Here is a 27823-nt window from a genome sequence, read left to right as displayed (position 1 = left end):
TGCTCAACCACTATCTAATTGTTTATTCTATCTTAATCTTAATATTTAATTTAGAAAATTAAATTCCAAATAATATAGTACTGCTATTTGTATCAAATACGCGAAAAATGAAATACTAGTTTACATATTTTTATGGTATCGTTGAAGTATAATAAATACACAATTTTCAAGGTGTTTTTAAGGTTTCTGTTTATCCATAGCTGTTCGGTTCTGTAAATTTGTTTGCTTCGTGTCTCAAATTAGGCACGCTGCCGATTTCAAGAACCTCTGCCTTCGCTTTCTTTTCAATCCATCACTCACTTTTTCAGCTCAATTTTTCATTCCTTGGTTCCAATTTTTGCCTGATTTCGTCCAATCTTTCAAAAACTATGATAATCGATGTTTTTGGCCAAATGTTTGGCCTCAATCCGCGGTGGACAGGACGGAAATCGGAGCTGAGCATCTGAATTCCCTTGAAAAATACTTCAGAAATTTGATTTATAGAACGGCGCAGTTTCCCCCAATTTTCAGGTTTGGAATTCATATTTTGGCTGTAGCGAATAATAGATGGCAACTGTTTGTGGAATTGCCGCCGTGATAAACCTGGGTTTGACTCACTCTCCCTCTTCGAAAAACCTCGTCTTTTTTGCTTCCCATCATCGGCTGAAGCTCCGATCATGCCCGAGGAAGTCATTATTCAGTAGAGGAATCAATTCTCGCGATTCGGGGCTGTTCAAATCCGTTCAATTGGACGTCTACATCACGAGTGACGACGAGGACGAGATGGGGGAAGGGTTCTTCGAGGCGATCGAGGAGCTCGAGCGCATGGCCCGGGAGCCATCCGACGTGCTGGAGGAGATGAACGATAGGTTATCGCCCCGCGAATTGCAGCTGGTGCTGGTCTACTTCTCCCAGGAAGGGAGGGATTCTTGGTGCGCTTTGGAGGTTTTCGAATGGCTGAAGAAGGAGAACAGAGTGGATAAGGAGACGATGGAGTTGATGGTGTCGATAATGTGCACGTGGGTGAAGAAGTTGATTGAGGAGAGGAGCAAGGTGGAGGATGTGGTTGATCTCTTGGTGGACATGGACTGCGTTGGGTTGAAGACGAGCTTTAGCATGGTCGAGAAGGTTATCTCGCTGTATTGGGAGGCCGGGGAGAGGGAGGAGGCTGTGTTGTTTGTGAAGGAGGTGTTGAGGAGGGGGATTTCGGGTTTGGATGAGGATAAGGAGGGGAATAAAGGGGGGCCGGCTGGATACCTTGCGTGGAAGATGATGGTAAGCGCCCTATTGCTCGTGATCATTTCGTTGATATGTGTTTTGTGTTGATTGTTATGTTTCTCTGTTTTGTTGGATGTTAATGGATGCAGTTAGGAGGTCTTTTGTAGGTTCTTGAATGCAATTGTCTGTTAGTTGATTCTGTATTTGAAGGAGACTGAATTAACTTCTGTGTTTTTTATAATTAGTTGAACCTTTATAGTTGCGTATGGGAAATGAATAAGGGCAAAACTATTAATTAAGGCAGATGCACCGTTTTGGCTCTTTAGTATGACTGCAAGAGAGTGTGGATCTTGTCGTGACTATGCCCTGGCGGGCTCAATCCTGACTTCTACGTAAGAAACTTCCTTCCACCTTAGGAAAAACCTAGGTTCTCACTCTTGCGCAAAGCGTTATCAGTTTCCCTTTGCTGATTGTGCAATCAATCTGTTATATGCTATTTCAGTGATAGTTTCATTGTGCCTTTTTTATTGGATACACAGAAACTTTAAAGACTACGTCATGGTGGACTCATACCCGAGACCTTTGGCCTTGGCCAACTCATGCACACATTGTATTTCTGTTTTAATGACCCTTAAGGCACAATTGCCAGATTATCTAAGCCATCGAAGCTTTTCCTCCTTCCTGACTTCTTTTGTGGTAGAGGTTTCTGGTGCACCACTTTCCTTGATATGTTAGCTTCACAAGAAGGCGATGCCTTGTATTATCCAGGATAGTCTATCGGTCAAAAATATACACTAGAATTATATATAGATGTGGATGTACGAGGTGGACTTGTACACCTCTGGATCTACAACATGGGACTTCTATAGTGAGCCCTTCCTTCACTGCATGAGTGAACTATTGTGAATTCACAAACTACTCCGGATACATTGACGAAGTGTATCCTCCATAACACGAATACGGATAATATTAGTAGCTGCTTATTATTTCAGCATACCTCGTCTATTGGCAGGGCAATCAAATTGAATGAAGAGTTGGAACATCATTACTCATAGAACACTTTAGCATGTTTATGGTGTTCGGATCTATACTACAGACTTTTACCCTACCTATCAGTTATGCTGATACATTTCTGCATAACAATGTGGTATTTTGCCTACCTTCAATGAGTATGAACTTTTGCATAAATTGTCGTTTCTGGATACCGGTATAGCGCTTTGCCAATTTGTCAACGAGTATGAATTTTTCTGTGACTGGTGAAGAATATATTAGTACTTCTGTAGGAAGTCTTCAAAAAGGTACACATGATATGTAGAGATACATTTCTCGAGCTGAGATTCGTGCAAATTCTTTGTTTTAGAGTTATAGTAGAGATATACTTCTTGTTTTCCTTCATTATGTTGTCCATGTGGTCTTTGATCACTCTCATTCAATATGTTCGAAAGCACAAACGACAACAGATCTTGGTTGTTTGGGTGACGTCTGTTTCTCATATCTTCGATTTTGCTGTCATTTTAGGAAGAGGGGAACTATAGAGAGGCTGCCAAGTTTGTGATTCACCTTAGAGAGTGTGGGCTGAAGCCAGAAGTATACAGCCATCTGATTGCAATGACGGCAGTAGTCAAGGAGCTCAACGAATTTGCAAAAGCATTACGCAAGTTGAAAGGCTTCACCAAGTCCGGTCTCGTTGCTGAGCTCGATGCAGACAACGTTCTCCTCATCGAGAACTACCAAGAAGATCTTCTGGCCACCGGGCTCCGCCTCTCAAACTGGGTAATCGAGGAGGGAGGCCCGTCACTCCATGGCGTGGTCCACGAGCGACTCCTGGCTATGTATGTCTGTGCTGGACGAGGGAGCGAGGCTGAGGGACAGCTTTGGCAAATGAAGCTTGCTGGTAAGCAGGCCGATGGGGATCTGTACGACATTGTCCTGGCTATATGCGCGTCGCAGAAAGAGAGCAGCTCGGTCGGGAGGCTCCTCACCCGGATGGACGTCGCGAGCTCGTTCCAGCGGAAGAAGACGCTGTCGTGGCTGCTGAGAGGCTACATCAAGGGCGGCCACTTCAAGAGCGCGGCCGAGACTGTGATCAAGATGCTCGACATGGGATTGCATCCGGAGTTCCTCGACAGAGTCGCGGTGCTGCAGGGGCTGAGCCGGAGAATTCAGCAGGCCGGGAACGTCGATGCCTACCTCGCGCTGTGCAAACGCCTCTCGGACGCGAACCTCATCGGGCCGACTCTCCTCTACCTTCATTTGAGGAAACACAAGCTTTGGATCATCAAGATGCTCTGAGTTACTATGAGCTAAGGTGGCAAGGATTTGTCTGATATGGTTCATATATACTTGTGTATAGATCAAATGTTTCTGGAAATAAATAAGTATATATGTTGTATATAGAGTATAAATCATGAAATTACATACATCATGGATTGGCATCTCTGATTCTCTGTGATTTACTGTTGTAAGTATAACACTGCATATGTGATATTCACTCCGTACCACGGTAGTTGAGTCGTGTTCATTTTTATAATATCCCGAGATAAACAAGTTAATTTCTTCTTCCGACAAAAATCAACTATTTTAGTCTCATAATCTTTAGATAAATATGACTTTTTAATTTGTTCAAAAAATGTCATATTTTTGGTTGAGAAACGAAGGCACATGATTATGCATTAGGTAGGATAATTTATTACTCCTTCAAACTAATTTTTAATTGCAAGGAGTGTATAACTTTGTTGAATATTTCGTTTGTTAGAAATATATTTTTATAAATTATGAGAGTACCATTTTTACACTCCTCATATCTCACACTAGAAATCTTCCATGTGTACATTGAAAACTAAATACTTGATGCTTATTTTATTTTATTTTATTTTACTATTTATGCTTATGAATGTTGCAAATTTGGAGTATAGTACTATAGTATTATATGTTGTGATGGAAGAGTAAATACATATCATTAGAATATTTGACTATCTATTAAATTTGATAATCGTTTGCGTCACGGGACACAACATTTGACATATTAAATTAATCTATAGAATACAAGCGTTATTTTTAATTTACCACGATAATTAAACTTGTTAATCACAAAATGAACGTAACCGGTGGTACCCAAAGGCATATATAATTGCAGTAAAAAAGGCGATTCCGTCGCCTTAGCAACCTCCACACTCCGGCCCGATATTATGTAAGGGGGATTCAATCAGATTACACAGTAGCCCGTTAAGGGGGAGGCTTAACCCACTGGCTATCAGAAGCCCATCTTCCAAAGCCTCATACTTGTGCCTGAGAGATGGAAGCAATTACACGTACTTGTGCCTGAGAGATGAAAGCAACTACACAACAGCAATGAGATTTGAACCCAGGCTTATTCATACTTGTACCTGAGAGATGGAAGCAATTACACGATAGCATTGGGATTTGAACCCAGGCTTATTGCAGCAAGATCTGCCCCTTCGTTGCCAACTGCGCTACGCCCCTTCGGGTGCAAAGGCATATATAGTTATTCTATGTATAGTTTGGGTATATTCGCCTCAAAATTAATTATCCAAATTTCCATACAATTTGTCAATAATAAAGATATGGTTATGAATATAGGGATGTATTAAGATGACAAACCCTTTTTAAAGTGACAATGTACTATCAATCTCGTGCTGCCAACGTTATCCTGCAATATTTATTAGTAGGCGTTTTAGATGGGTTTATAGATTGCATGATAGTAATAGGTGGATTGTAGTTTAGATTGCTGAGTATTGCATAATAAGCATAGAATTTTTAATTTGCATTATATATATAGACTGACTGCTTTTGTATACAGTTATTTTGCATTATAAACAAAAATGCAATCCACATATTATTATCATGCAATCTGTAAATTCATCTATTACACATATTAGTGAATATTGAGGAATACACTCCTAATATTGCAGATAACATGCCACGTGGCAGAACGAGGTAGAACGAGGTTGATAATAGGGTTTAGGATTTAGGGTTCATGATACCTTCTCACTTTAAAATTGATGTCATCATGCACCCCTTCCAATATATCTCACTTAGTGTACGTATACAAACCATTATTATAATTAAATAATAATTGTATTTATTATATTCTCTCTTGCGTATCAAACTAGTCTTGAGGGAGAGTGTAATTGCTAATTTAATAACAGGTCCCTCGAAAAAAAACTAATTTAATAACAGTAAAACAAAATTGTTTAAGAATTAGGGGAAAATAATTTTGTTCGGTTTTACTTTTACCTATATTTTTTACCCTTTTCAAACTTAGTTTTCTTCACTTCTTCTTTTCCCAATAATATTTTAATTGAATTTTGGATAGCTACGAACTAAAGCGTAAAATATGTTTGATGAAGTGTGAGCAAAACTACAAAAAATGGAACTATTGAGAAAAAGGTAGTGTATAAAAAAAAATCACCGACCAAATTTACATTAGACCACGTTTGTCGGTTGGTAGAAAAGAATTAAAATAAGTGGTGTGTATATCTCTTCAACCATGTGCCATGTGACGTGTTCATAAATATGAAAATGGTGTGACATGGAGTAATATTTAGGTTGTACATTAAGAATGTGACATCACATAATACACTTAGACCATCTTTAACTCAAAATTCAAAATACATCTCCAACTACTGGCGAATCCAAATGTATTGGAGGAAGGCTTTAAGTCCTCGATAAATATTTTTTTTACTTTTTTTTATAAATTGTTTTTAAAATTTGTTCCAATTTAGTGTAAATTATAGTGTAAAAGCCCACAAATTATCTAAATTACTCAAATACATACTTTAAAACAAAATTTAGAAATCTCAGCCCCTATCGATAAATATTTTTGCGTCCGCCGCTACCTCAGACAGTACTGCAAAATCAATCTCATTATTGGTTTTTAAAGAAAATATACCTATCTTCACTAAAGCTATACCAAAAAACTTTTCAAATTTTGTTTTATTCTATTCAAATCCAAATCATTTTATATTTATCAACATAAGAAAAGGGAAGAAAGAGGGGAAGGGAGAGAAGTAAAAATACACAAAAACAAAAATTTACCAGCACTATTCCAGCAACCGGGAGAAGAAGATAGATAATAACCTAATTTTATTCTATTAATATTTGGTTGGTAATTAATTAGTGGACTTTCCCATATTAGTATATACACACACATGATATTGATTAGTTAAAATAGTTACACACGTCTTTTTTTCTAAATTAACAAATAGAAATATTAATTAGTTATGCCTATTAATATTGATTAGTCATGCTTGATTAAATTTCTACATAATTTGATAGCTTTTAAATTTTAATATTAAGAATTGATTTATTTTAGTTTAAAAAATTGACAAAAAAAAATATTTATTTTTAAACTAATATTATGCTTAATGCATAATATCAAACTATATACACTATCAAGTATAACAAACAATAATTAAATATTAATAATTAAAACGATACCTAATTTATATACTTGTGGTATCTTTAAATGAATTATAATTTTGAATTTTAGTTAACTTATTTATAACTTGTGATAAATTTTGTAGTAATATTTTTATTGTATTCAAATTTTCTAAATTTTGTAATTTTTTTGATTTAATAAATAATAGATTTCATATATAGTTATATTAATTAATAAATCTTATTATATTATTTAATTTAATTTAAGTTATTGATAAGTGTCATAGGGTTAGTGTGTAATTTAGATAAAATATATAGGTATGATTGAAAAATAAAAAAAGTAAGTGAGTGGGAAATATTCTTTTGGGTTTGAGTTTAATGTTAATTATTAGAATAAAATTAATATTTATTTTGACATTTACACTAAAATGAATTTGAATATAATGTAATAGTTAGAGATGCTCTTACGCAGGAATTAATTCCACCAGTCGAACATATCACAATTTTATAGGAGGAAAGACGGATTTATTGGATAAAAAATATATTTGCAATATGAAGAGACAAATATCTATCTATACATATATAAAAGGCGAGTTTTGGGTCGTTTTTAAAAATTTATGAATTCTGAGTATAGATTTGAATATTTATAAATATAGGGTGTAAAATGCAAATATTGATGTGAATTTAGTTTCTAATAATGATGACAATTTATTTATTGTTTAAGCATAATTTAAACATAATGAGTCAATACCGTCACGACTCTATTTAAAAAAAGGAGTTACTACCGTTACAAACTTAGATTGATATGTTATTATTATAGTAGTACTTATAATTATCAAATTTGGTAGATACTAACATTTTATGTTATAATAATTCCAAAAGGCATCACATTTTAAATTTTAAATTTAAAGCTTTTATGATTATGTCAATAGCCGGTTCTCAACTAAAAAATACTACTACATGATTTTCACTACAGTTACAAACTTAAATTGATACATGAATATTTATATTTATTATAATAGGAGTACATTTCACATGTAATGTGCAACATAATTCTTTATTGTTTGTAACATTCATAATTCTTTATTATTTAGGGTGGAAAATCCTTCCGATTTTGACCAAATAATATACCATTACCACTACTAAAATGAATTTAGACATTAACTACAACTAAATCACAAATTAATGAGCCAATTCATTTGTATGAGCCGTTATGTCCATTTGTATTCACTAAAAAATTAAATTTCTAATCATAAATGGAGGAAATTGAAAGGTTTTAGGATAGCCTCCCAATTCATTTGTTTGGACTATAAATATATGATTTGATAGTTTATAATTCACCCACTCGATGCTTTATTTTCTGCAAAAGTTTTGCTTGGTTTTAGGTATTCTTCTAAATTTTCAACGATATTATTTTTGCTTTTAATATATATTTATACATTGCTATTGTGGCAAAAGTTCATGTTCCTATCAAACAATTTTCTAATTTAGCATCAAATTTAAATATATGTATTTATACTATTGTTATTTTTTGTCTAAAGTTCTTATATAGATGGAGGCAATCTGACTGGAGAAGATGACATTGGCAAGCGGCGATGAAGTGTTGGAGATTATGACTGGAAAAGGTGAGGCTATTGGAGATAGAGACAAAGCAGATAAAAAATGTTGGGATGAATACTGGAATTCCAGAAGAGAAGATGGAGACGGATTTATTCTTAATTAGTAATAATTTTTTTATTAATTCTAATTAGTTGGTCATATTATTTACAAAGAATTTTTACTGAATTTACTAAGCAATATATATTTTTATTTGGTTTCATATATATTTATATAATGAATTTTTATTACATATTTTTATGCTTTTAGATTTCGTATGATGATATTGTTTATAATTTCATAAAATTATTTCGCTCTGTAAAATAAGTTGAGGAAAATAGAATGAATCGTGCAACGCACGTGGGTGATACTAGTCTAAATAATACTCCACTATTATAAATCTATAATCATAATTTTCTTACACCAAACATTTTCAAAGTGGAAAAGTATGTACTTGGTGGATTTCTATTTCATTATCCAGTCATTTCATCTACAAGGATAAACATCAACAAGATCCAATTTTCCAAATTGGTGAAATATTCAAAATAAAATACTAGTATATCAATAGTTAGATTCTTTTTTCATGGGCTAGCCAATGGCAACAGTCCTCCTTCAGTCTTGGATATGTACAACTCTCCTTGCTGATTCAGCACCTACATTTTGGAATGGATAAAATCCCCTATTTGTGGTCCCCTCTCAATAATTTACTTTTACATTTTTAGATATAAAACCTATTGTTGTTTTTTCCAATTTTTATTTATACTTTATTTAGGATGTTGTACATTTTTATAATGGTGGGTGATACGTTTAAACTACCATATCATCATATATTTCACTACAATGACGACAATCATGATAATTGCGAAAACAATAACTTTTATGATTTATAAGTTCATTTTTAAAAAAATATGGGATAAGTCATAATTTAACAATCTTTCATGATTTATTTGGTAATTTACCATAATTATTATAATTAATCAGAAACAATTTATACAAAATGTTTTTTTATATATACATAGAATATGAATTATCAATATATTAGCTATAAACGTTATGCATCAATATTCACATCAAGAAAATTTTGATTTAGGTGGAAAAAATTGAAATGTTTTTTTTTGTGACTTTTCTATGAGAATATACTTATTGGATTCGGATCGAATAGTTGATTCATTATAACCCGTAAAAAAAAGGTAAATTTACAGCAATTTGTACATTGTACTAAGAAACACAAGTATGCTACACAACAAACTCAATTCAATTATTTGTCCAGTAAGTGTACTAACATATAATAAATGGTCCCATTGCGATAGATAATCAATTTAACACGACTTTGGAATAATTTGACACGATTCAGTGGAAAAACGTCGCCGATGAAAGTAATTAACAATGACCTCTCTTGTCTCCTATCTTATCAATGACTTTTCCACTAGATGTACCTAATTCAAACAATAAAATAATCAACTTTTTAAAAATAATAAATTAATTATCATATTAATATAGAAATCTATTATGGATATACATCGTACATGAACATACAAGATTGATCCAAGCGATGTAGACTTCAATCAATAAATAGTTAGGTGTACAATATTTTAGGCTATGTTAGTGCAATTTTAGTTTCAATTTCAGTTCCAAGTTCAATTTAGTTCATATTGCACAATGTTAAAGACTTATACTTTTGATCCACAATCAAACATACATGACATTTTTTGGGGTGGAATTATTGAGTGTAGATGGTCTGCAGCATGAAGTGAACAAACAGTAGAAAGAGAATTATTTCGAACTCTTATTCTTCAATTATTTGGTTGTAAATCAAGGGTAATCACGATGTTTCCAGACTCTCACGACGGTGTGAAGTCCGGCCACCGCTCTCGAAATTTTCCTATGAAGAAAAATATTCACTTTGAGTTCTTGAGTTTATAAATATTGCATTAAATGAGCATACTATTTCACATCAAATATAGTACTATCATCTCTAAATTTATTTTGTCTACAAAATTCATACTATAAGATCATTCTAGTTGGTTGAGAATTACCACCACGAATCACATAACTGAAAATTCACGAGTCTAAATTCCATCAACCGAAAATATACATCATTATCTTTTGAAAAAAGAAAAGAAAAAAAAAACACATTTTCCACCACCACCCCAAATCCCAAAACCTCCTATAAATAGAAGGTGATTCATGGCATAGATTCATTACGTAGAAAAGCTTAACTATATCTGGTTTAGACGTGTATGTCTCTCCTCCTTCCTCACTCCTCCTAATCTCACTGCTTCCTCTCTCTAATTTGTTGTTTGTCGATTCCTCTTTTGTTACTGATGCACAAAGGCAACACAAAATCAGCTCAACGCGTGAATTTCCTCTCCTTGTTTTTTAGGTTTTTGCATTCAAAATGTGCGGAATTCTAGCGGTTTTGGGGTGCGCCGATGACTCTCAAGCCAAGAGAGTTCGCGTTCTCGAGCTTTCTCGCAGGTAATTTTCTTCAATCAGCTTTTTTTTGTCGTTGATGTTAGTTTTGTATGCTTGAAACGCGCGATTTATGAGAAGAGTTGTTTGCGATGTTTGTTATTGCCGTTAGCTTGAGCTTCGTTGCCGATTATAGAAACAGATTAGATGATTAATGTTGTTGATTAATTGCATTTCCTCGTGATTTATACTATTTCATGAATTTTGGATCATAGATTGGTTTTAGGTGGCGAAGTATGAGTATGAGAATTTAAAAAATCGGCGATCGTGCGCAGTTTTTCTCATAATTTATCCTCATTTAATGATGATGTGATGATATAGAAGCAAAAGAGAGAAAATGTTGAGATCCGCTGTGCGTGGAAATTTCTGCGTTAATTTAGTCAGTCCAGTAGTAATTGATGAAATGAAGGGATAAATAATTCCAAAAATGTGCGGAAATAGTGAAATCCTCTTTTTGGTGGAATCAAAAATTGATTTGAGTTGTGTGATTTAACAGGTTGAAGCACCGGGGCCCTGATTGGAGTGGATTGTACCAGCATGGAGATTTTTACCTGGCCCATCAGAGGCTAGCTATTGTGGATCCCGCCTCTGGGGATCAACCTCTTTACAATGAAGACAAAAAGATTGTGGTCACGGTAGGTACATTTTGCTCTTTACACGACGTCGTTTTGCCTGCGTTTATTGTCGTTGGTCCAACAAGTATAATTGTGTGTGTGTATACTTTAATCTAAGCTGGAGGTTTATTCATAATTCATGCCGAGTTCTGAGATGGACAGAGATCTTGATTCCTCATACGATAATTTGGATGGATTTAGGTCAATGGAGAAATCTACAATCATGAGGAACTGCGGAAGCTTTTGCCTAACCACAAATTCCATACTGGGAGTGACTGTGATGTCATAGCTCATCTTGTGAGTATTAACTGCCAAGATTTTGATTAACAAAACATGATCCCCCATTCCACCTTGTTGGTTCTTGTTCTAACAGTTGTGTGTGTTTTTTCTTGATGTTGTCTTCCAGTATGAAGAGTATGGAGATAAGTTTTTGGATATGTTAGATGGGATGTTCTCATTTGTGCTGCTGGATTGTCGCGATAATAGCTTCCTTGTGGCTCGTGATGCGATTGGGATCACTTCCCTGTATATTGGTTGGGGGCTTGATGGTATTGCTTCTTTGTCCTCTATGTTGTTTGTAGCAACTGGACTAGAGCAAGATTGAATATTTGATATTTCATGTTAATCTTGTTTCCCCTGTTTCATCTTTAGGCTCTATCTGGATATCATCTGAGCTCAAGGGGCTGCACGATGAATGCGAGCACTTTGAAGCCTTCCCACCCGGTCACCTGTACTCGAGCAAGAGTGGAGGGCTTAAAAGATGGTACAACCCTCCCTGGTTCTCAGAGTCCATCCCTTCAACTCCTTACGACCCTTTAGTTTTGAGGCGTGCTTTTGAAAACGTAAGATTCAATTGAATCTATGTGTATATATATGAGTTAGTTTTTATTTTTGGGTGACAAATGTCCTCTGTTTTACTGTTGTTTGGCTATAACATATGCAGGCTGTTATAAAAAGGCTAATGACTGATGTGCCTTTTGGAGTTCTTCTTTCGGGGGGACTTGATTCGTCACTAGTTGCATCTGTTACTTCTCGTTACATGGCTGGCACGAAAGCAGCGAAACAGTGGGGATCACAGCTTCATTCTTTCTGTGTTGGCCTTGAGGTCAGTGGTTATTGTGCTTGTAGTTTGAATTTAAGCAGCTGTGGTTCTAGTAGTCGACTCTAACATATTCCACCCTCTTTTTCGAGCAGGGCTCGCCTGATCTGAAGGCTGCTAAAGAAGTTGCTGATTATCTTGGTACTGTTCACCATGAGTTTCATTTCACTGTTCAGGTAAGCTTCAGCATCTGTGTCAGGTCAATTTAGGATGTTTGCTGTCTGATCTTTCTCGATTTTCTTCATACCGATGATTCTTTACTATGTACTGCAGGATGGAATTGATGCAATTGAGGATGTGATTTATCACATTGAGACTTATGATGTAACTACTATTCGAGCTAGCACTCCTATGTTCCTTATGTCGCGTAAAATCAAATCACTCGGAGTGAAAATGGTCCTATCAGGTGAGGGTGCGGATGAGATTTTTGGCGGCTATCTTTACTTCCACAAGGCACCCAACAAGGAAGAGTTCCACCGTGAAAACTGCCGCAAGGTACGTACAACCACAGGATGTCATACTTGCTAAGGCCAAAGATCTAGAGCAACTTACTAATGGTTAATGTTTATGCATCTGTAGTTAAAAGCTCTTCATCAATACGATTGTCTTCGAGCAAATAAGGCAACTTCAGCGTGGGGTTTAGAAGCTCGCGTACCTTTTCTGGATAAGGAATTCCTGAATGTTGCAATGAGCATTGACCCTGAATGGAAGCTGGTAAGGCTAAGTTTAGCATATATACATCTTCATTATTAATGAAAACCGAGATCTACACATTGCTTGCAGCTCGATTGTGTAAAAACTATATCTAAACTTTGCAGATAAAGCCTGACCAAGGGAGAATCGAAAAGTGGATAATGAGGAGGGCCTTTGATGATGAGGAGCGCCCTTATCTTCCAAAGGTAGTATTAAATGAATGCATTGTGATTTTTGATTATGAGTCTCTCTTAACATTCTCCCTCTGAACTTTGCAGCACATCCTCTATAGGCAAAAGGAGCAATTCAGTGACGGCGTGGGCTATAGTTGGATCGATGGGCTCAAAGCTCATGCTGAAGAACATGTATGTCATATTTTACTCTTCACCAAGATTAGTAGCATTGCTTGAGTTCTTGGGAGTTTTTCAATGTCCAAAGGCCTAAATTAATGCCATTCATCAAATTTGTAGGTTACTGATAGGATGATGCTCAACGCCGATCACATCTTCCCCCACAACACGCCCACATCGAAGGAGGCGTACTACTACAGGATGATATTCGAGAGATTCTTTCCTCAGGTAACAACAGGGAGTTTAACTCTCATTCAAACAGAAACTGGTGATTATTCCTTAGTCTAGTTTTGTTGCTGAGCAAATGTTGCGATTGGTCGAATGCAGAATTCAGCCCGTCTCACCGTGCCAGGGGGGGCGAGCGTGGCTTGCAGCACGCCCACAGCTGTTCTGTGGGATGCATCATGGTCAAAGAACCTAGACCCCTCGGGCAGGGCCGCCATTGGCGTCCACAACTCGGCCTACGAGAAGCATCTGGCGAACGGGAACCTGACGACGTCCAAGATAACCGAGTCTGCTCCGATGAGGGATGGGGTTGGTGCTCCGGGGCTCACCATCAGGGGCTAGCACAGGTGCAGAAACTCAGGTTGAGTAGAAAGTGTATGTATATCATCAATAAGTAGTCTGCATTGTGTATGGGAAATAATTAGTTTGCTTTAACTAAGAGATGCTTTGTATTTTGTTGTGTAGAGAGGGATATGATTGGATTTGATGGAATATTTTACTGTGTTTGTTTTCCTAGTTTGTATTTTTCATTTTTAGTTTGATAAAAGGAAATTACTACTTTGGAAGATTGTGTGGAAATTACATTGGAATTTTGCTGCTTGAATTTTATTGCAGTTGGTATTTTTGTGTGGGCATTATTTGTATGATTTTTATTAGGATGGCACATTGTGTGAGTGTTGTTGTGTTGATACGATAATTATATGACTCAATAAAGTCGGTCATACAACTTTTCGATGTGAACATAATGTATTTTATAAAAACAAATACAACCTATGCATGATACAAATACGTGAGTAACTTGTCAATAATCTGATAATAACATGATACCACAATAAATATTCAATTTTACATAACATGATAGACCTACATCATAAAATTTTTGTTAAATTGAAAGATTAATACTCAAATGAATAAATAATAAACTAAGAACTTAAGTAGTAATTAATTATTTAAAAAAATAGGGAGTAATAATAACAGGTTTGACAAATTCGACACAAAATTATTATATCTTGATCATATCGGCATGATATCATGTTAGTTATAACAAATAAATTTTATTATAAATTGTTTGTATTCAAATTAATTATGAATTCCACTTTGTATTTCATACGCCATCAATGTAACCTTCATGTCTACAAACTCATTTCTGTAAAACATTTTTTAAATAATTTAATTTAAACGAGAGTTAAATTTATTTAAAATATACTATATGTATATTAATTTATTTTACAAACTTATTAAATTAAAATTATCATTCCATATTTAGCAATATTAATATTGTTCACAAATATACATGCATATCAATTTATTTTCCAAACTTATTGAACTCACATTTTTATATATTTAGCAATATTGATATTTGTATATTAATATTATCTTCTTAACAATTCATATTGAGAAAAAAAAAAGTAAATCACGATTACACTAGTTTGTAAATTGCTAATAGCATAATCAATTAACACGTGTTTCAAGAAAAAAAAGTAGTACTCCACGTGATTATAGGAGTACTATTATTTATGCGAAGATAAACACATGATTATTAACAAAACCCCATAAATAAATAATTTGCTGGTTAAAAAATAAAAAATAAAAAACAAAACCAAATAAAACCTATTAAGGAAACAAAAACCTCTCTGAATCAAAAACACAAACCCAATAAACCCATTAAAGGAAAATAAAAAGCCATAGCTGAATCAAAAAACTCAAAAACCCCACGCTTAATGGCGGCCAAAGAGAGAAAGCTTCTCCTTCATGAAAAAGTCGAGGTACCGTTTCTCGTCGAAATTCCGGCGCCTCACCGTTTTTAGATAATAAAGTTTGTATTTTTTTTTATTATGCCTTCTTTCTTTGATCACCAATGACTCTTCGTTCTCTTGATTCTCCTCCCCCTTTAATCAATTCTGTCAATTTTATTGAATTATTGATGTTTCGTTTCGTTAATGTGAAGTTATTTGTTGTTAATTTAATCTGCATTGTGGGAAAACCAAAAGTCCTTACGGTGTTCTTTGCATGTGCTTTATCTTGTTTCGTTGATGATCGAGTTGGTAATGGGTTTGGATTGAGTGGTTGTGATTTTTTCCTTAATTTTGTTTTCATGGACATGCAAATTTGATACTGGTAACTGATTATTAGAATTTGATGAATTTTGTTTCTGGATATGTATTGTTAGTCTGCCTAGATTTTGTGACAAATGAGGTAAAAGGGGGATGAATTATGGCAATTTTGGGTTGTATTGTTTGTTTCTATTTATGGATTTTTTGCACAAATTTGCTTAGCATTGAGGAATCTTGATCAGGTGAGGAGCTTGGATGACGGGTTTCTTGGTTCGTGGCACCCTGGGGTGGTTATCCGCTGCGGAGAACTGGTTCGCGTGGTCGAGTATGATCACATTCTCTGTGAAGTTGATGGTGATGCTAAGCTGGTTGAGGATGTGAAGGTGACCCCTGCAATTGATGGGGTTCTTGATGAGGAAGTTAAGAGGCTCGGTGAGTATAGGGGCTCGATTAGGCCTTGTCCGAAATCTCCAACTTTGGGTGCTGCAGGGGCGTGGTTTCTGCATTATGGAGTGTGTGTTGACTTGTTTCTTGACGACGCTTGGTGGGAAGGTGTGGTGCTTGACCACGAAGATGGGTGTGATAGGCGGAGAATTTTCTTTCCTGACCTGGGTGATGAAGTTGAAGGCAAGGTTGATGATTTGCGGCTTAGTAAGGATTGGGATGAGGTCACACAGAGATGGAAGTCTCGTGGGAACTGGCTGTTTCTTGAATTAATCGAGGAACAGGAGATAGACTGGCCTCTCCTCGTGTCTGTGCGGCAAATGTGGTATGATGTGAGGACGAAGGATAAGTTTGAAAAGGTTGGGGAGTGGACTTCGTCTAACAGGGAGGTGTGGAATGAATTATTGCAAGAGGTGTTTCGTGATAATTTTAAGCTTGCTGTTGAGCATCTCTTTGCAAACGTATCCTGTAAATCAGGGAAACAAGGACAAACGTCACTGACATTTCTGGAAAAAGAGTGTGAATCTATTCTAAAATCTGAAGGACCTTTTCGTAGTTCTGTTGCAGCTGTTGCACCTGTTGAAGAAGGAATTCCGCGAACTGATTCAAATCATGAAAGCGATGATAGGGTTCAGATTCAGGATGATCGGGTTTGTGTCTCAGTTAGACCCGAGAATGAACAAGTTTTGTCTCAGAATCCAGTTGAAGATTCTGGGATTAGTTCGAGCAGTTCTGATGAATCTCCTAGTTTGAAACTGAAACGGGGAAAACGTAAAATTTTAACCCAGAAAAGAATGCTTAAATGGCGGTCTGCTGTGCCTAAATTGATTAGTGAGCCTAAGAAATGCCCTGATGCCATTGATCGTTATAAGGAGGAGTATCTTCCGTCGAAATGTACTGCTCCGAGTGAGCTCATATTGGATGTTAGCAAGCATCTACTGCATTTGGGCTGGAAAATTGATTATACACATGGTGGTAAAGGAAATACAATTAGGAGACGTTATACATCTCCTGATGGGAAAAGATTCCCTTCACTTCCTGGGGTTTTTAAGAAGCTTGACTGTGACTTTGAGGTGGAACACAGATCATTGCAAGCTAGTATGCACCCAAACAACGCCATTGCAAACTCCGTGAGTTCACATGAAGAGGCACCCTCACCTCCTTCGAAATCCCAAGCTTCCAGTGAGTTGTCCAAGTCATGCAACACCAATGAGATGATTCACATAGAACCTAAACATTGCCCCGAAGCAGTGGAGCATTATTGTTCACTAGGTGCAAAGCTAAGGCGAGCAGGACCGGAAGGCGAGAAAGCAAGGCAACACTTGTCTTCACTTGGATGGTCTTTTTATTACCATAAGAAAATAGAGGGCAGGGAAATGCGTTATATATCACCTGCTGGAATAATTTTTCCCTCCCTTCTTGGAGCTTGTAGATGGTGTGTCCAAACTGGTGCACATACTTCCACCGGTCTCTCTCCCTCCACTGGAAGAGTCGTAAATAGAGATTTCATCGATAATGATCACGGCGATTTATGCATGAGTAAATCACAGCTTGTGTCTGTGGCGGATGATTCCACTGTAAGTACCCCTTTATTAGAGAATGGCAATATGCAGTTAACCGATGTGCCAGTGTCGGAGGGGTTTGTTCAGTCGATCAAAGGTGAAGTTCAAAAAACCAGAATGTCGAGGAGGAAGAGGAGAAAACTCGAATCAGATTGTCTTGAAGTCTCACTATTATCACCCAACAAAGGAAGGAAATCTAAAATGAGGCTAAGGGGAGATTCAAATGCTGATTCTTCAACCCCAGTGAGGAGATCTAGTAAAAGGGTACGCGAGAGGGATGCTTCTTCCTCTCAGCAGGCCCCACGAACTATCTTGTCCTGGTTGATTGACAATAATGTGGTTTCGCTAGGAGAAAAAGTTCACTATCGCAGTAGCAAAAAGCGTCCTCGAATGGCAGGACAGATATCTCGTGAGGGGATCAAGTGTAGTTGCTGCGGGGGAATCTTTACTCTTAGTAACTTCGAAACACATGCTGGCGGAAGTGATCGTAGGCCTTCTGCAAATATCTTTTTGGAGGATGGTAGGTCTTTGATTGAGTGCCAGTTGGAACTGAAACTGCGTAATAGCCGTCGAAATTCAAAGTTAGAACGTCAATTGAAGGCAACCCAACATAATAGAAGAAGTGACAACATATGCTCTGTCTGTCACTATGGAGGTGAATTAGTTCTATGTGACCTATGCCCATCATCGTTTCATACTCAGTGCGTTGGTTTAAAGGTACCCATATTCATCTGCTTGTTATGTTTAATAGCACTTGATTATTCATTTCTTTCAAGAATAGGCATTGGCCATCCGGTCGAGTTATAATCTTTTTAGGTTGTATTGGTGTCATTAGATCGCTCTGTTTTTCACTGTGTTGAGCTCTAACAGGATGTCCCGGAGGGTGATTGGTTCTGTCCGTCCTGCTGCTGTCAGATTTGCAAATCTAATACCGGAAATAGACCAGCCAAAGACCCTTCTTTCCGCATATGTTATCAGTGTGAGCGACGATGTAAGTAACCCATTTAGGTCCATATCTACTTGTAAAATGATCGAAAATTTAGATTCTCGAGTATATCATGGCCTAACTGTTACAACTTCATGTAGATCATGCCGAGTGCCTCACAATTGAAGAAGATGCACCCGGTTATTGGTTCTGCCGCGATACATGTCGACAGGTACTGTTACTTGTATCCTTTTAAAGAACTCTGTTTGCATATTGTGGGTTTTTTAATCACGAGTGAAAATAGGTGTCGTTGAGGCTTTTTTTAAATATAACTGTTCTCGTGCAGATATTTCATGGTCTGCGCGGGATTTTGGGGGTAAAGGTTCCTGTGGGAACTGAAAATATGACTTGGACTTTAGTGAAATACATGGAATCAGATTTTTCTAAGAACGGTGCAGCATCTAATGACGAGGGTCTGGTGGAGAGTTACAGCAAGCTTAATGTTGCCCTTAGCGTGATGCATGAATGTTTCGAACCTGTCAAAGAGCCAAGGACAAGGAGGGATATAATGGAAGACGTTATCTTTAGTAGACGGTGTGCTAGTCTCGTCTCCCCATGGCTACTTATGCATAATTTCGAAGTTTCTCTAGAATCCATTGCTTTGCAATTGTGGAATGTTTTAATACTTTTGCATACCCTAGTAATTTTTTTGTCTTCCCCATTCCTACATCTAGCAAATCTGATGGATAATAGTGGGCGTCTACTAGATTGGAATTATTATAATTTAATTAGAAATTATCATTTATCCTCATGTACCTCGACTGTCATCTTAGATCCTTGTTTATTTGGTACTAATACTTAGATTTACAGGTCCGATCTTAACCGTTTGAACTTTCAAGGGTTCTACACAGTACTATTGGAAAAGAATGACGAATTGGTCTCAGCGGCTAGTGTGAGGTATTTGATGCTTCGCATTTTTATTTTCGACTTTCTAATACTGTTCTATTTAAGTAACTCGAAGTCTATGTCCTACCTACATCAGGATATATGGAAAAACAGTTGCAGAAGTCCCTCTAGTCGCGACACGGTTTCAATTTCGTCGACTTGGGATGTGTAGAATTCTGATGAATGAGCTTGAGAAGGTATTGTGTTCCTATATTTTTTAGAACTCTATGGTTTTGCTTCATTTCCCTCTGACCTGCATAACGAATCATCCTGCTAAATTGCTATTGTTTACACACTATTATACGGAAAAATGGGTTGCGTTTCTCACCTTATGTTTGTGCACTCGAAATCGTATTCCAGTCCATAAACTCAGCATCGAGCTGTCTCTTCATTATAAACTTCTTTAATACCACCTTTTCAAGAAAAATGACTTGCAGTCAAACTCTATTCAGTCTAAGCGCCCACTTTCTCTTGTTATCACACCGAACTTCTCCATAGTTTGTTGGTGCCATGTTATTTTGCTTATTTGATGTATTTGGCTTTTGCAGCAACTCGCAGAATTGGGAATCGAGAGGCTTGTGTTGCCTGCTATTCCAACTGTACTTAACACATGGATAAATTCATTCGGTTTCTCCAAGATGGATGAATCAGAGAGATTAAACTTTCTGGTCTACACCTTCCTCGACTTCCAGGGCACCGTATTCTGCCAGAAAATGTTGAATATCAATCTTTCTATGATTTTGGCCCTTCCTGCAGGTAAATGAAATGCGCGACTGCTATTTGATCGAAGGGCGTTTTCTTCACAAAAAGGGATCTAACCCTCCTTTGACACCTTTCTGCAGTAAAACAAACAAACCGTTGTGACATTAAGTTTGATGGAAACAGTGCTGTCTCCGAAGTTCTCGAAAGGAAACAAGTAGAGGAGACCGACACTACAGAGCAAGAAATGGCGTGGTAATGCTATACACTAAAATTATTAGACGCCATTCCTTGATAAATTATATCTCATATCGGCATTGTGGTTAAAGATACGGGCTTTTGTTTCTGAAAATTTTACTTATTCGCCTCAGCAATAAAACAGTAGCTGACAATGGCGATGCCGGTTGCTCCACTGACAAAGCCATTGTGGTACTTCATCAGCCCACTCACCAGTTTCAAGTTCACTAATTTGCATATTTTCGATGAAATTTTGACTCTAAGCTATCTGTACAGGTGGTGGATCAACCAACTGTCCCGGACTACTCGTCTCTCCATCCCACCCTTGATTATCCTTTACTAACGAACAGCGGCACGCAATCTGAAAGCAGCACTCCGGTTACATTAAAATGCTACAAGCGAAGGAAAGTATCCGCCTGCTAAGGGCAGTAGTCTTCTCAGTAATGTATCTAATCTTCTTCTTGTCGTACCTATCAAGCTACTCGAGACCCTCTCGACTTTGGGAAGTAAGCTGGAAGATACCCGACATAGCTCAAAATAAACAGACGTGGCCCCATTGTTGAATTTTTTGCACAGATTACACTACTAGCTAACCAAATCCTAACACACTGCTGGTTTTTCAATGTCTTCAGCAGAGTTTTTTGAAGCTATCCGTTGAAGCAACACGTTCGACGTGCTTTTGTATAAATCCCATTCACTGTTCTGTTTTGTTTCAACTAATGTTGTCACTCCTCTTATCCTCAGGTCAGTCTCTGTAAATATTCTTCAAGCAGCTAAGGAAATATTATGGTATGTCAAGTTAATTTATTTTTGGAAAATTGGAAAAATTAATCCCATTTGTTCTTGATTTTACCACTGTGGAAAGTTTATTATTGCAATTTATGGGTTTAATTGCATGAATTATACTAAATTATAGCACTCATATCAAATTGGTTACGGTTGATAATTTCACACTTTTTTCTCCTAATTATTTATTGCATTGAAAATTGTACTAAGAGCAAAGAATTTGCATTGAGAACAAAGCTAAAATGAGAAATTTGATATATTAATTATATGTACTATTCTAAAATTGGATATTTATTCGAGGATGAGATTTTTTTAAAAATGAAATATTCATGGAAGGAAGGATATAAATGAATTAAATCGACGTCGAGCTATTGAGAGCATGACTACAAGTGATGGTTGTAGTTTTTTTGTCTTAAAAAATGCCTTTTTGCATAGCCAAAAAGTGAACAACAAAGAGATATCACCATCTAAAGAGGTAGACCAATCATAAATCTAATATTGAGTGGAAAGTTATTTTGATTAAATATTTTATGTTTTGAATGGTTGAATGTGGTTGTACATTTCTTAATCATAAAAAGATAAATAAAACATTGAACAACTTGTGACAAAAGTTTTACCTTAAGGCATTGATACATACACGTAGCCATTATATGAACACCATACATGCCATATCACTTTTCTTTATTAAAACTTCTTTTTAGCTACAAATTTTATAAGTATTTATTTATTAATGTGAGATCAAAATCATGGATATGTAACATATGTTCGACCCACTTGGCTTAAAATATACTAGTATTCAATAATATGTACTCCGTACTTCTTTCTTCCAATTAGGTGGTTGGTATTTGATTTTCTAAATAAAAAAGTACTTATAAGATATAATTTAAGATTGAGTAGATGGGTGGTATTTGATTTCCTAAATAAAAAAGTACTTATAAGATATAATTTAAGATTAAGTTGTTAGATTATTTTAATTGGAGAGGCTAGTTATGATTAATTATTCTATGATTATCCATCCAAGATTGACTTGCGGGATTGAATCTCATGAATCAACACATTACATATCTAATCTCGAGATATAATCTTGCAAACTAAACACTCTCTAAGAGTATGCACTTTTAACTGAGCGCGAATAAAAGAAAGGTATAAAAAATAATTAAAATATGTGTAGAATGAGTTCACCTCGTTAGAGACAAAAATATTAAAATTAGAAAGTGCATATTTTTATGAGACAGACAAAGGAAAGAGTGTATACTTTTGTGGAATACATGGAATACTATAAACCAAAATTGTTATTAAAATAATAAAGGGATATTGGCATCTAATATCACGAAATTTTTAAAAAGTTGAGTTTTTCCCACGAATTTTAAAATTGACAAATAATATCATGAACTTTACCTCTTGTTTGTTTTTTCCCACGAATGAAAAAATTCTTCAAATAAACGGATTTTTTTCGTAAGTTCTCAACAACAATTTTGAGAGCTTCAAGTTTTTCAATCTTTGAAGATAGTTTTTCTTGAAGCACACCCTCCAAAATTGTTCTTCAATTATTAAAATAACATGAATTTTTTTCATTCGTGGAAAAAAACAAACAAGAGGTAAAGTTCATGATATTATTTGCCAATTTTAAAGTTCGTGGGAAAATCCAACTTTTTGAAAGTGTCGTGATATTAGATGTCAATATCCCAATAATAAATTATACTCCTAAGCAATACTAGAGAAGAGTTGCTCTTTTGATGCCTTAATATCTCGTTTGATGCAAAGTACATTATCTTCGTATCATTCCTTAAACAAATTGTATACTGTTAAATATCATTCATATTACTCGACACTAATTGTAATCTTTCATATTGTAAATTGTAATCACACATATAATATACTACCTCTGTCCCTGAAAATTTGATACAGTTTACTATTTCGTGTCCCTGAAAATTTGATACAGTTTACTATTTCGATCTGTCCCTGAAAATTTGATACACTTCACTTTTACCATTTTTGGTAGTGGACCCCATATTCCACTAACTCACTCCTACTCACATTTTATTATAAAACTAATACTTTAAAAGTAGGACTCACATCCCACCAACTTTTTCAACTCACTTTCCATTACATTTCTTAAAACTCGTGTCGGATCAAAGTATAACAAATTTTGAGGGACGGAGGCGCCGAGGCGGTAACAAACAAGCCATAGAAAACGAGCATATCTAAAGATGCCAGCAATTGCCAATTAGAGCTGCAAAATTAGCCTACATAGCTGGTTTGTTCTTTTTATAAAAGAATTAATAATGGTTGCTCTGACTTATTGAACAGAGAAGAAATATTATCAACTCAACTACCTACAATACATCGTCATTCTCTTACCAATAAGTAGTTCAAATCATCACTTCTACGTATGAATGAAATCATCGTAGATTATTCTCTTTAAAAAATTATCCAATACTTTTATATGTCTTAGTCAAATCTATCACAACTTAATTAATAGAGTACTAAGATACAATTTTTTTATATGCAATAATTAAGTCATAAATTTCAGTCACCAAGGCTACTCCGATAAAAAAAAATATCATTATTAATCCTTTTTAGTAAAGGGGTGGATAAATAAAAAATCATTATTAATCCTTTTGTGTAGACAATGCGACTGTTTATGGCCCGACCCGATATCAAACCAAAATTTGGATAGTTTCGATTAATAATACTCCATGTGAGGTAGCAAGATGATCATTCATCACCAAAGTAAGTAAAAAAACATTTAAATATCTTTGGGTAGGTGAATAATTAAAAACGCAAATCAAAAGATTGACTTATATAATGTAAATTCCCAATCACAACATAAGTAATATTCCAGGAGCCCCAAAAAGCAACAAGAAAGCAGAAGCGAATATCCGAGCCGACTCACTCGGAGCGGTTGGCATACCTCTCGACCTTGGCATCATTGAGGTTAATCCCCACCATCGCCTCCCCGAGCCCGCAGCTCACCTCCGCCACCACCGCCGCGTCGTTGTAGTGCGTCACCGCCTGCACGATCGCCCTCGCCCTCCGCGCCGGGTCCCCGCTCTTGAACACCCCGGACCCGACGAACACCCCGTCGCAGCCGAGCTGCATCATCAGCGCCGCGTCGGCCGGCGTCGCCACCCCTCCGGCGGCGAACTGCACCACCGGCAGCCGCCCGAGCTGCTTCGTCTGCATCACCAGGTCGTACGGCGCGCCGATCTTCTTCGCGAACGAGAACACCTCGTCGTCGTCCATGTTCCTCAGCACGCGGATCTCCCCCATCACCGACCGCACGTGGCGCACCGCCTCCACCACGTTCCCCGTCCCGGCCTCGCCCTTGGTGCGGATCATCGCCGCGCCCTCGCGGATCCGCCGCAGCGCCTCGCCGAGGTTGCGGCACCCGCACACGAACGGGATGCGGAAGTTGTGCTTGTTGATGTGGTTGTCCTCGTCGGCGACGGTCAGGACCTCCGATTCGTCCACGTAATCGATCCCGATCGATTCCAGGATCTGCGCCTCCACGAAGTGCCCGATCCGAGCCTTGGCCATCACCGGAATCGTGACGGCCTGCTTGATCTCCTTAATCAGCTGCGGATCTGACATCCGAGCGACGCCGCCCTGGGCGCGGATGTCGGCGGGGACGCGCTCGAGCGCCATGACGGCGCAGGCGCCGGCCTCCTCCGCGATGCGAGCTTGCTCGGCGTTGACGACGTCCATGATGACGCCGCCGCGGAGCATCTGAGCGAGGCCGACCTTGACGGAGAAGGGGGATTGCTTGGTGGTCTCGGCGATGGCGCCGTTGCCGTAGACGGTTACAACTCCGGTTCCGGCCATTTCTGAGGAGGATAAAGCTTCCTAGAGAAAGAGAGGAGAGGGATAGGGTTGTGAAATGGGTGGAGTGGAGTGGAGTGGTGTATATATATGTGTGGAATTGGGGATTTTGGGTGGAAAATTAGGGATTCTGATAAATTGGGGTATTTTAATGGTGAAGAAGAGGCCAAATCAACAGTTTGTTTTTCCAAGGAGGCTAGGGTTTGGGTTTGGGATATTTCTTCTTCATTGGCACAATTGGAGGCGCACCAAAATACCTTCTTTTTGTTATTTAAATAAATTCTTTGAATTTGTTCTTAGTTTTAGTAAATGATATACTGCTAGTATTATCTTCATCCATTATCGATAGTTTTAATAATAGTGACATGGAGTACTATTTTAAATAAAATAGAAAAGAAATAGAAATAAAAGTAGTCGAGATTAGTCCGTTTGTCCACAAAAGATGTTACACTTGTGGGATGTCATGAGATTTTAGAAAGTTTTGTTTTATGTGTTAGGTGGAAAAAGAAAATATAATATTTATATAAAGAGAAAATATAACAATAGACTTACTTATATAAAATTTTTAATTTAATTGAGTAGATATATTGTGATTGGAATCATAGCTCGAGTAAAAAGGCTTACTTGTTGTCGCCCGCCTGACTTTAATATTGAAGCTTATAATAATTCAATTGTATATAAATATGTGTTTATAATAAAATTGGATACTAGGCATGGACATCTATAGATGACAAACAAAAATAATAGGTGGTGTAGAGAGTGTGAGAGAGAGTAAATAATTCATTTTTGCCAAGTTTTAAATTGCATTGATGTACATAACATATTTGTTACTAATAATCTGAGGTGTATTTTTACGAATTTAATGCTTATCATTCTAAGTGGAATTTTTTATTTATAATAATTTTGTACATTTAACTCCAAATTAGTACTGCATTTATTTGACAAAAAGTCTCCTCAATATTGTTTAAAGTTAAAACCAACTTTAATTTAGTATATCGAATAAAATGGCTTGCACTTGTTAATTTGTGATTTAAATAAGTCAAATTTGCTTTGGGTGAAAATTTTGATTTATATAACACAAAAAGTTGTTAATACTATGATTAATGGAATAAATAAGAAAAACGTACTAATAGAGACTACCAATGTCTTCTTCCCCAAATAATGATGGGTTTATATATGTCGTCTAGCCATTGAGGTCTCTAAACAACTACGGACGATTTTTTATGCCACTTTTTAAAGTTATTACTATTTCCATTCTTGAAAAATAAAAATATTTAAAATAGTATCAATTTTAATGCATAATTTTTAAAATAAAATAAAAAAGAAGAATTGATAAAGTAAAAATGGAAAAAAGAAACATAATTAAAGAGAGAGAGAGAGACGTAAGCAAAAAATAAGTAGAAATTATATTAGTGGACTGTGGAGTCCTTCTAAAATAATTTTTTTTTTAATTTCTACTGATAAGGTTAATTTCTATACACCCAAAAAAATAATACCAAATCGTTTAATAAATTAGGATGGCAAAATAAATCATTCTACTTCTACCCAATATATTAATGAGATTAGGTGCGGCTGCAACTGCAACTGCATGATGGCGGCTTATCAGTGTTACGTCACAAAATCTATGTCTAATTATTGATTTATAATATACTCCCTCTGTCCTATTAAAAATGCAACGTTTTCCTTTTTTGGTTGTCCCATTAAAAATAAAACGTTTCCTTAAATGGAAACAACTTTATCTCTATTTTTTCATCTCTATTACTTTACTCTCTCTTCATTAACTCATAAAACAACACTACATAAAATCCCGTACCGATTCTCAAATGATGCATTTTAAGTGGGACGGAGGGAGTATTAGATAGGCAACTTGGTACTTTTCCAATAATAGTCGGATAAGAAAAATTCTAAATTCGTCCCCAAATAATAGACTTAACGTATCCGGCCATGTGATTTTAATGAAAAAAATATTAGGGAATCACTTTTTTAGATATACGATACTCCCTCCGTCCCAAGATAAGCGACTTGTATTCCTTTTTGGGATGTACCACTATAAGTCACTTATTTCCATTTTCAGCAAAAAGTCATCTCTCTTACTTTATTCTCTACCTATTTTATTCTCTCTTCTCTCCTCTACTTTTCCCTCTCTCATACTTTACTCTCTCCACTTTAACTTATTTAAATATCATTCCTTAAATCACGTGCTCAAAAGAAGTAGGTCACTTATCTTGGGACAGAGGGAGTAGTATTTAATTATTTATTGATTTCTAAGATCTATTTTTGTTGCTGAGTTTTAAGATACTGAAATACAAACAAATTTTTTGAACTTGATGCCATCTTTATAGATGCTGAGTAATTCAAAATTGTACAAAAAAATAATGATAATTGTTGAATAGTTAATGTTATTGTATGATAGACTGAATTACACTTTTTTCAGTTAAAAAAAATTGGTATGGGGTGCTAGGAGTCTAGGATTATGATTTTAAAATCCTCCATTTACTTACTTAATTAATTAATTAATTAAATTCATAATGCATGTTGCCATCATTTTGTCATCCAACAAAATCCAAAATGATTAACTAATCTCTAGGAGTACTACATAATTCATGCTTTTCAATGTGACACACCCTTTTCTAATTCAATGATGGGACTGCAGGCTGCAGCATAGCAAATATTCTTGAAGTATTCAATTTTGACTGGTATTCG

General features: G+C 36.3%; 4 protein-coding genes across 4 annotated transcripts; 3 read left to right on the top strand and 1 right to left on the bottom strand.

The window, feature by feature from the left end:
- Positions 1 to 144: 144 nt before the first annotated feature.
- Positions 145 to 3727, top strand: LOC125214234 (pentatricopeptide repeat-containing protein At2g30100, chloroplastic). The gene is made up of 2 exons (XM_048115170.1): positions 145 to 1254; positions 2716 to 3727. Exons 1-2 carry the CDS (start codon positions 547 to 549, stop codon positions 3487 to 3489), a joined length of 1482 nt encoding a protein of 493 aa, XP_047971127.1. The 5' UTR covers positions 145 to 546; the 3' UTR covers positions 3490 to 3727.
- A 6540-nt stretch (positions 3728 to 10267) lies between these two features.
- LOC125214761 (asparagine synthetase [glutamine-hydrolyzing]) lies at positions 10268 to 14250 on the top strand. Its single transcript, XM_048115904.1, has 14 exons — positions 10268 to 10431; positions 10577 to 10671; positions 11162 to 11300; positions 11481 to 11576; positions 11686 to 11827; positions 11931 to 12121; positions 12223 to 12384; positions 12474 to 12554; positions 12652 to 12873; positions 12958 to 13092; positions 13197 to 13277; positions 13350 to 13436; positions 13542 to 13649; positions 13749 to 14250. The coding sequence occupies exons 2-14, from the start codon at positions 10592 to 10594 to the stop codon at positions 13986 to 13988; spliced, it is 1764 nt and encodes a 587-aa protein (XP_047971861.1). The 5' UTR covers positions 10268 to 10431; positions 10577 to 10591; the 3' UTR covers positions 13989 to 14250.
- A 1117-nt stretch (positions 14251 to 15367) lies between these two features.
- LOC125209793 lies at positions 15368 to 21367 on the top strand. Its single transcript, XM_048109375.1, has 11 exons — positions 15368 to 15412; positions 15943 to 18423; positions 18577 to 18697; positions 18793 to 18863; positions 18978 to 19225; positions 19502 to 19588; positions 19674 to 19773; positions 20125 to 20332; positions 20419 to 20530; positions 20647 to 20704; positions 20789 to 21367. The coding sequence occupies exons 1-11, from the start codon at positions 15368 to 15370 to the stop codon at positions 20933 to 20935; spliced, it is 3678 nt and encodes a 1225-aa protein (XP_047965332.1). The 3' UTR covers positions 20936 to 21367.
- Positions 21368 to 24073: 2706 nt separating this feature from the next.
- LOC125214530 (probable pyridoxal 5'-phosphate synthase subunit PDX1) lies at positions 24074 to 25330 on the bottom strand. Its single transcript, XM_048115594.1, has one exon. It carries the CDS (start codon positions 25121 to 25123, stop codon positions 24191 to 24193), a length of 933 nt encoding a protein of 310 aa, XP_047971551.1. The 5' UTR covers positions 25124 to 25330; the 3' UTR covers positions 24074 to 24190.
- Positions 25331 to 27823: the final 2493 nt, after the last annotated feature.

This window comes from Salvia hispanica, chromosome 3 (genome assembly GCF_023119035.1).
Source record: "Salvia hispanica cultivar TCC Black 2014 chromosome 3, UniMelb_Shisp_WGS_1.0, whole genome shotgun sequence".
NCBI lineage: Eukaryota > Viridiplantae > Streptophyta > Magnoliopsida > Lamiales > Lamiaceae > Salvia > Salvia hispanica.
The sequence above is the reverse complement of the archived record's forward strand: the minus strand, read 5'-3'. Positions and strand labels throughout refer to the sequence as shown.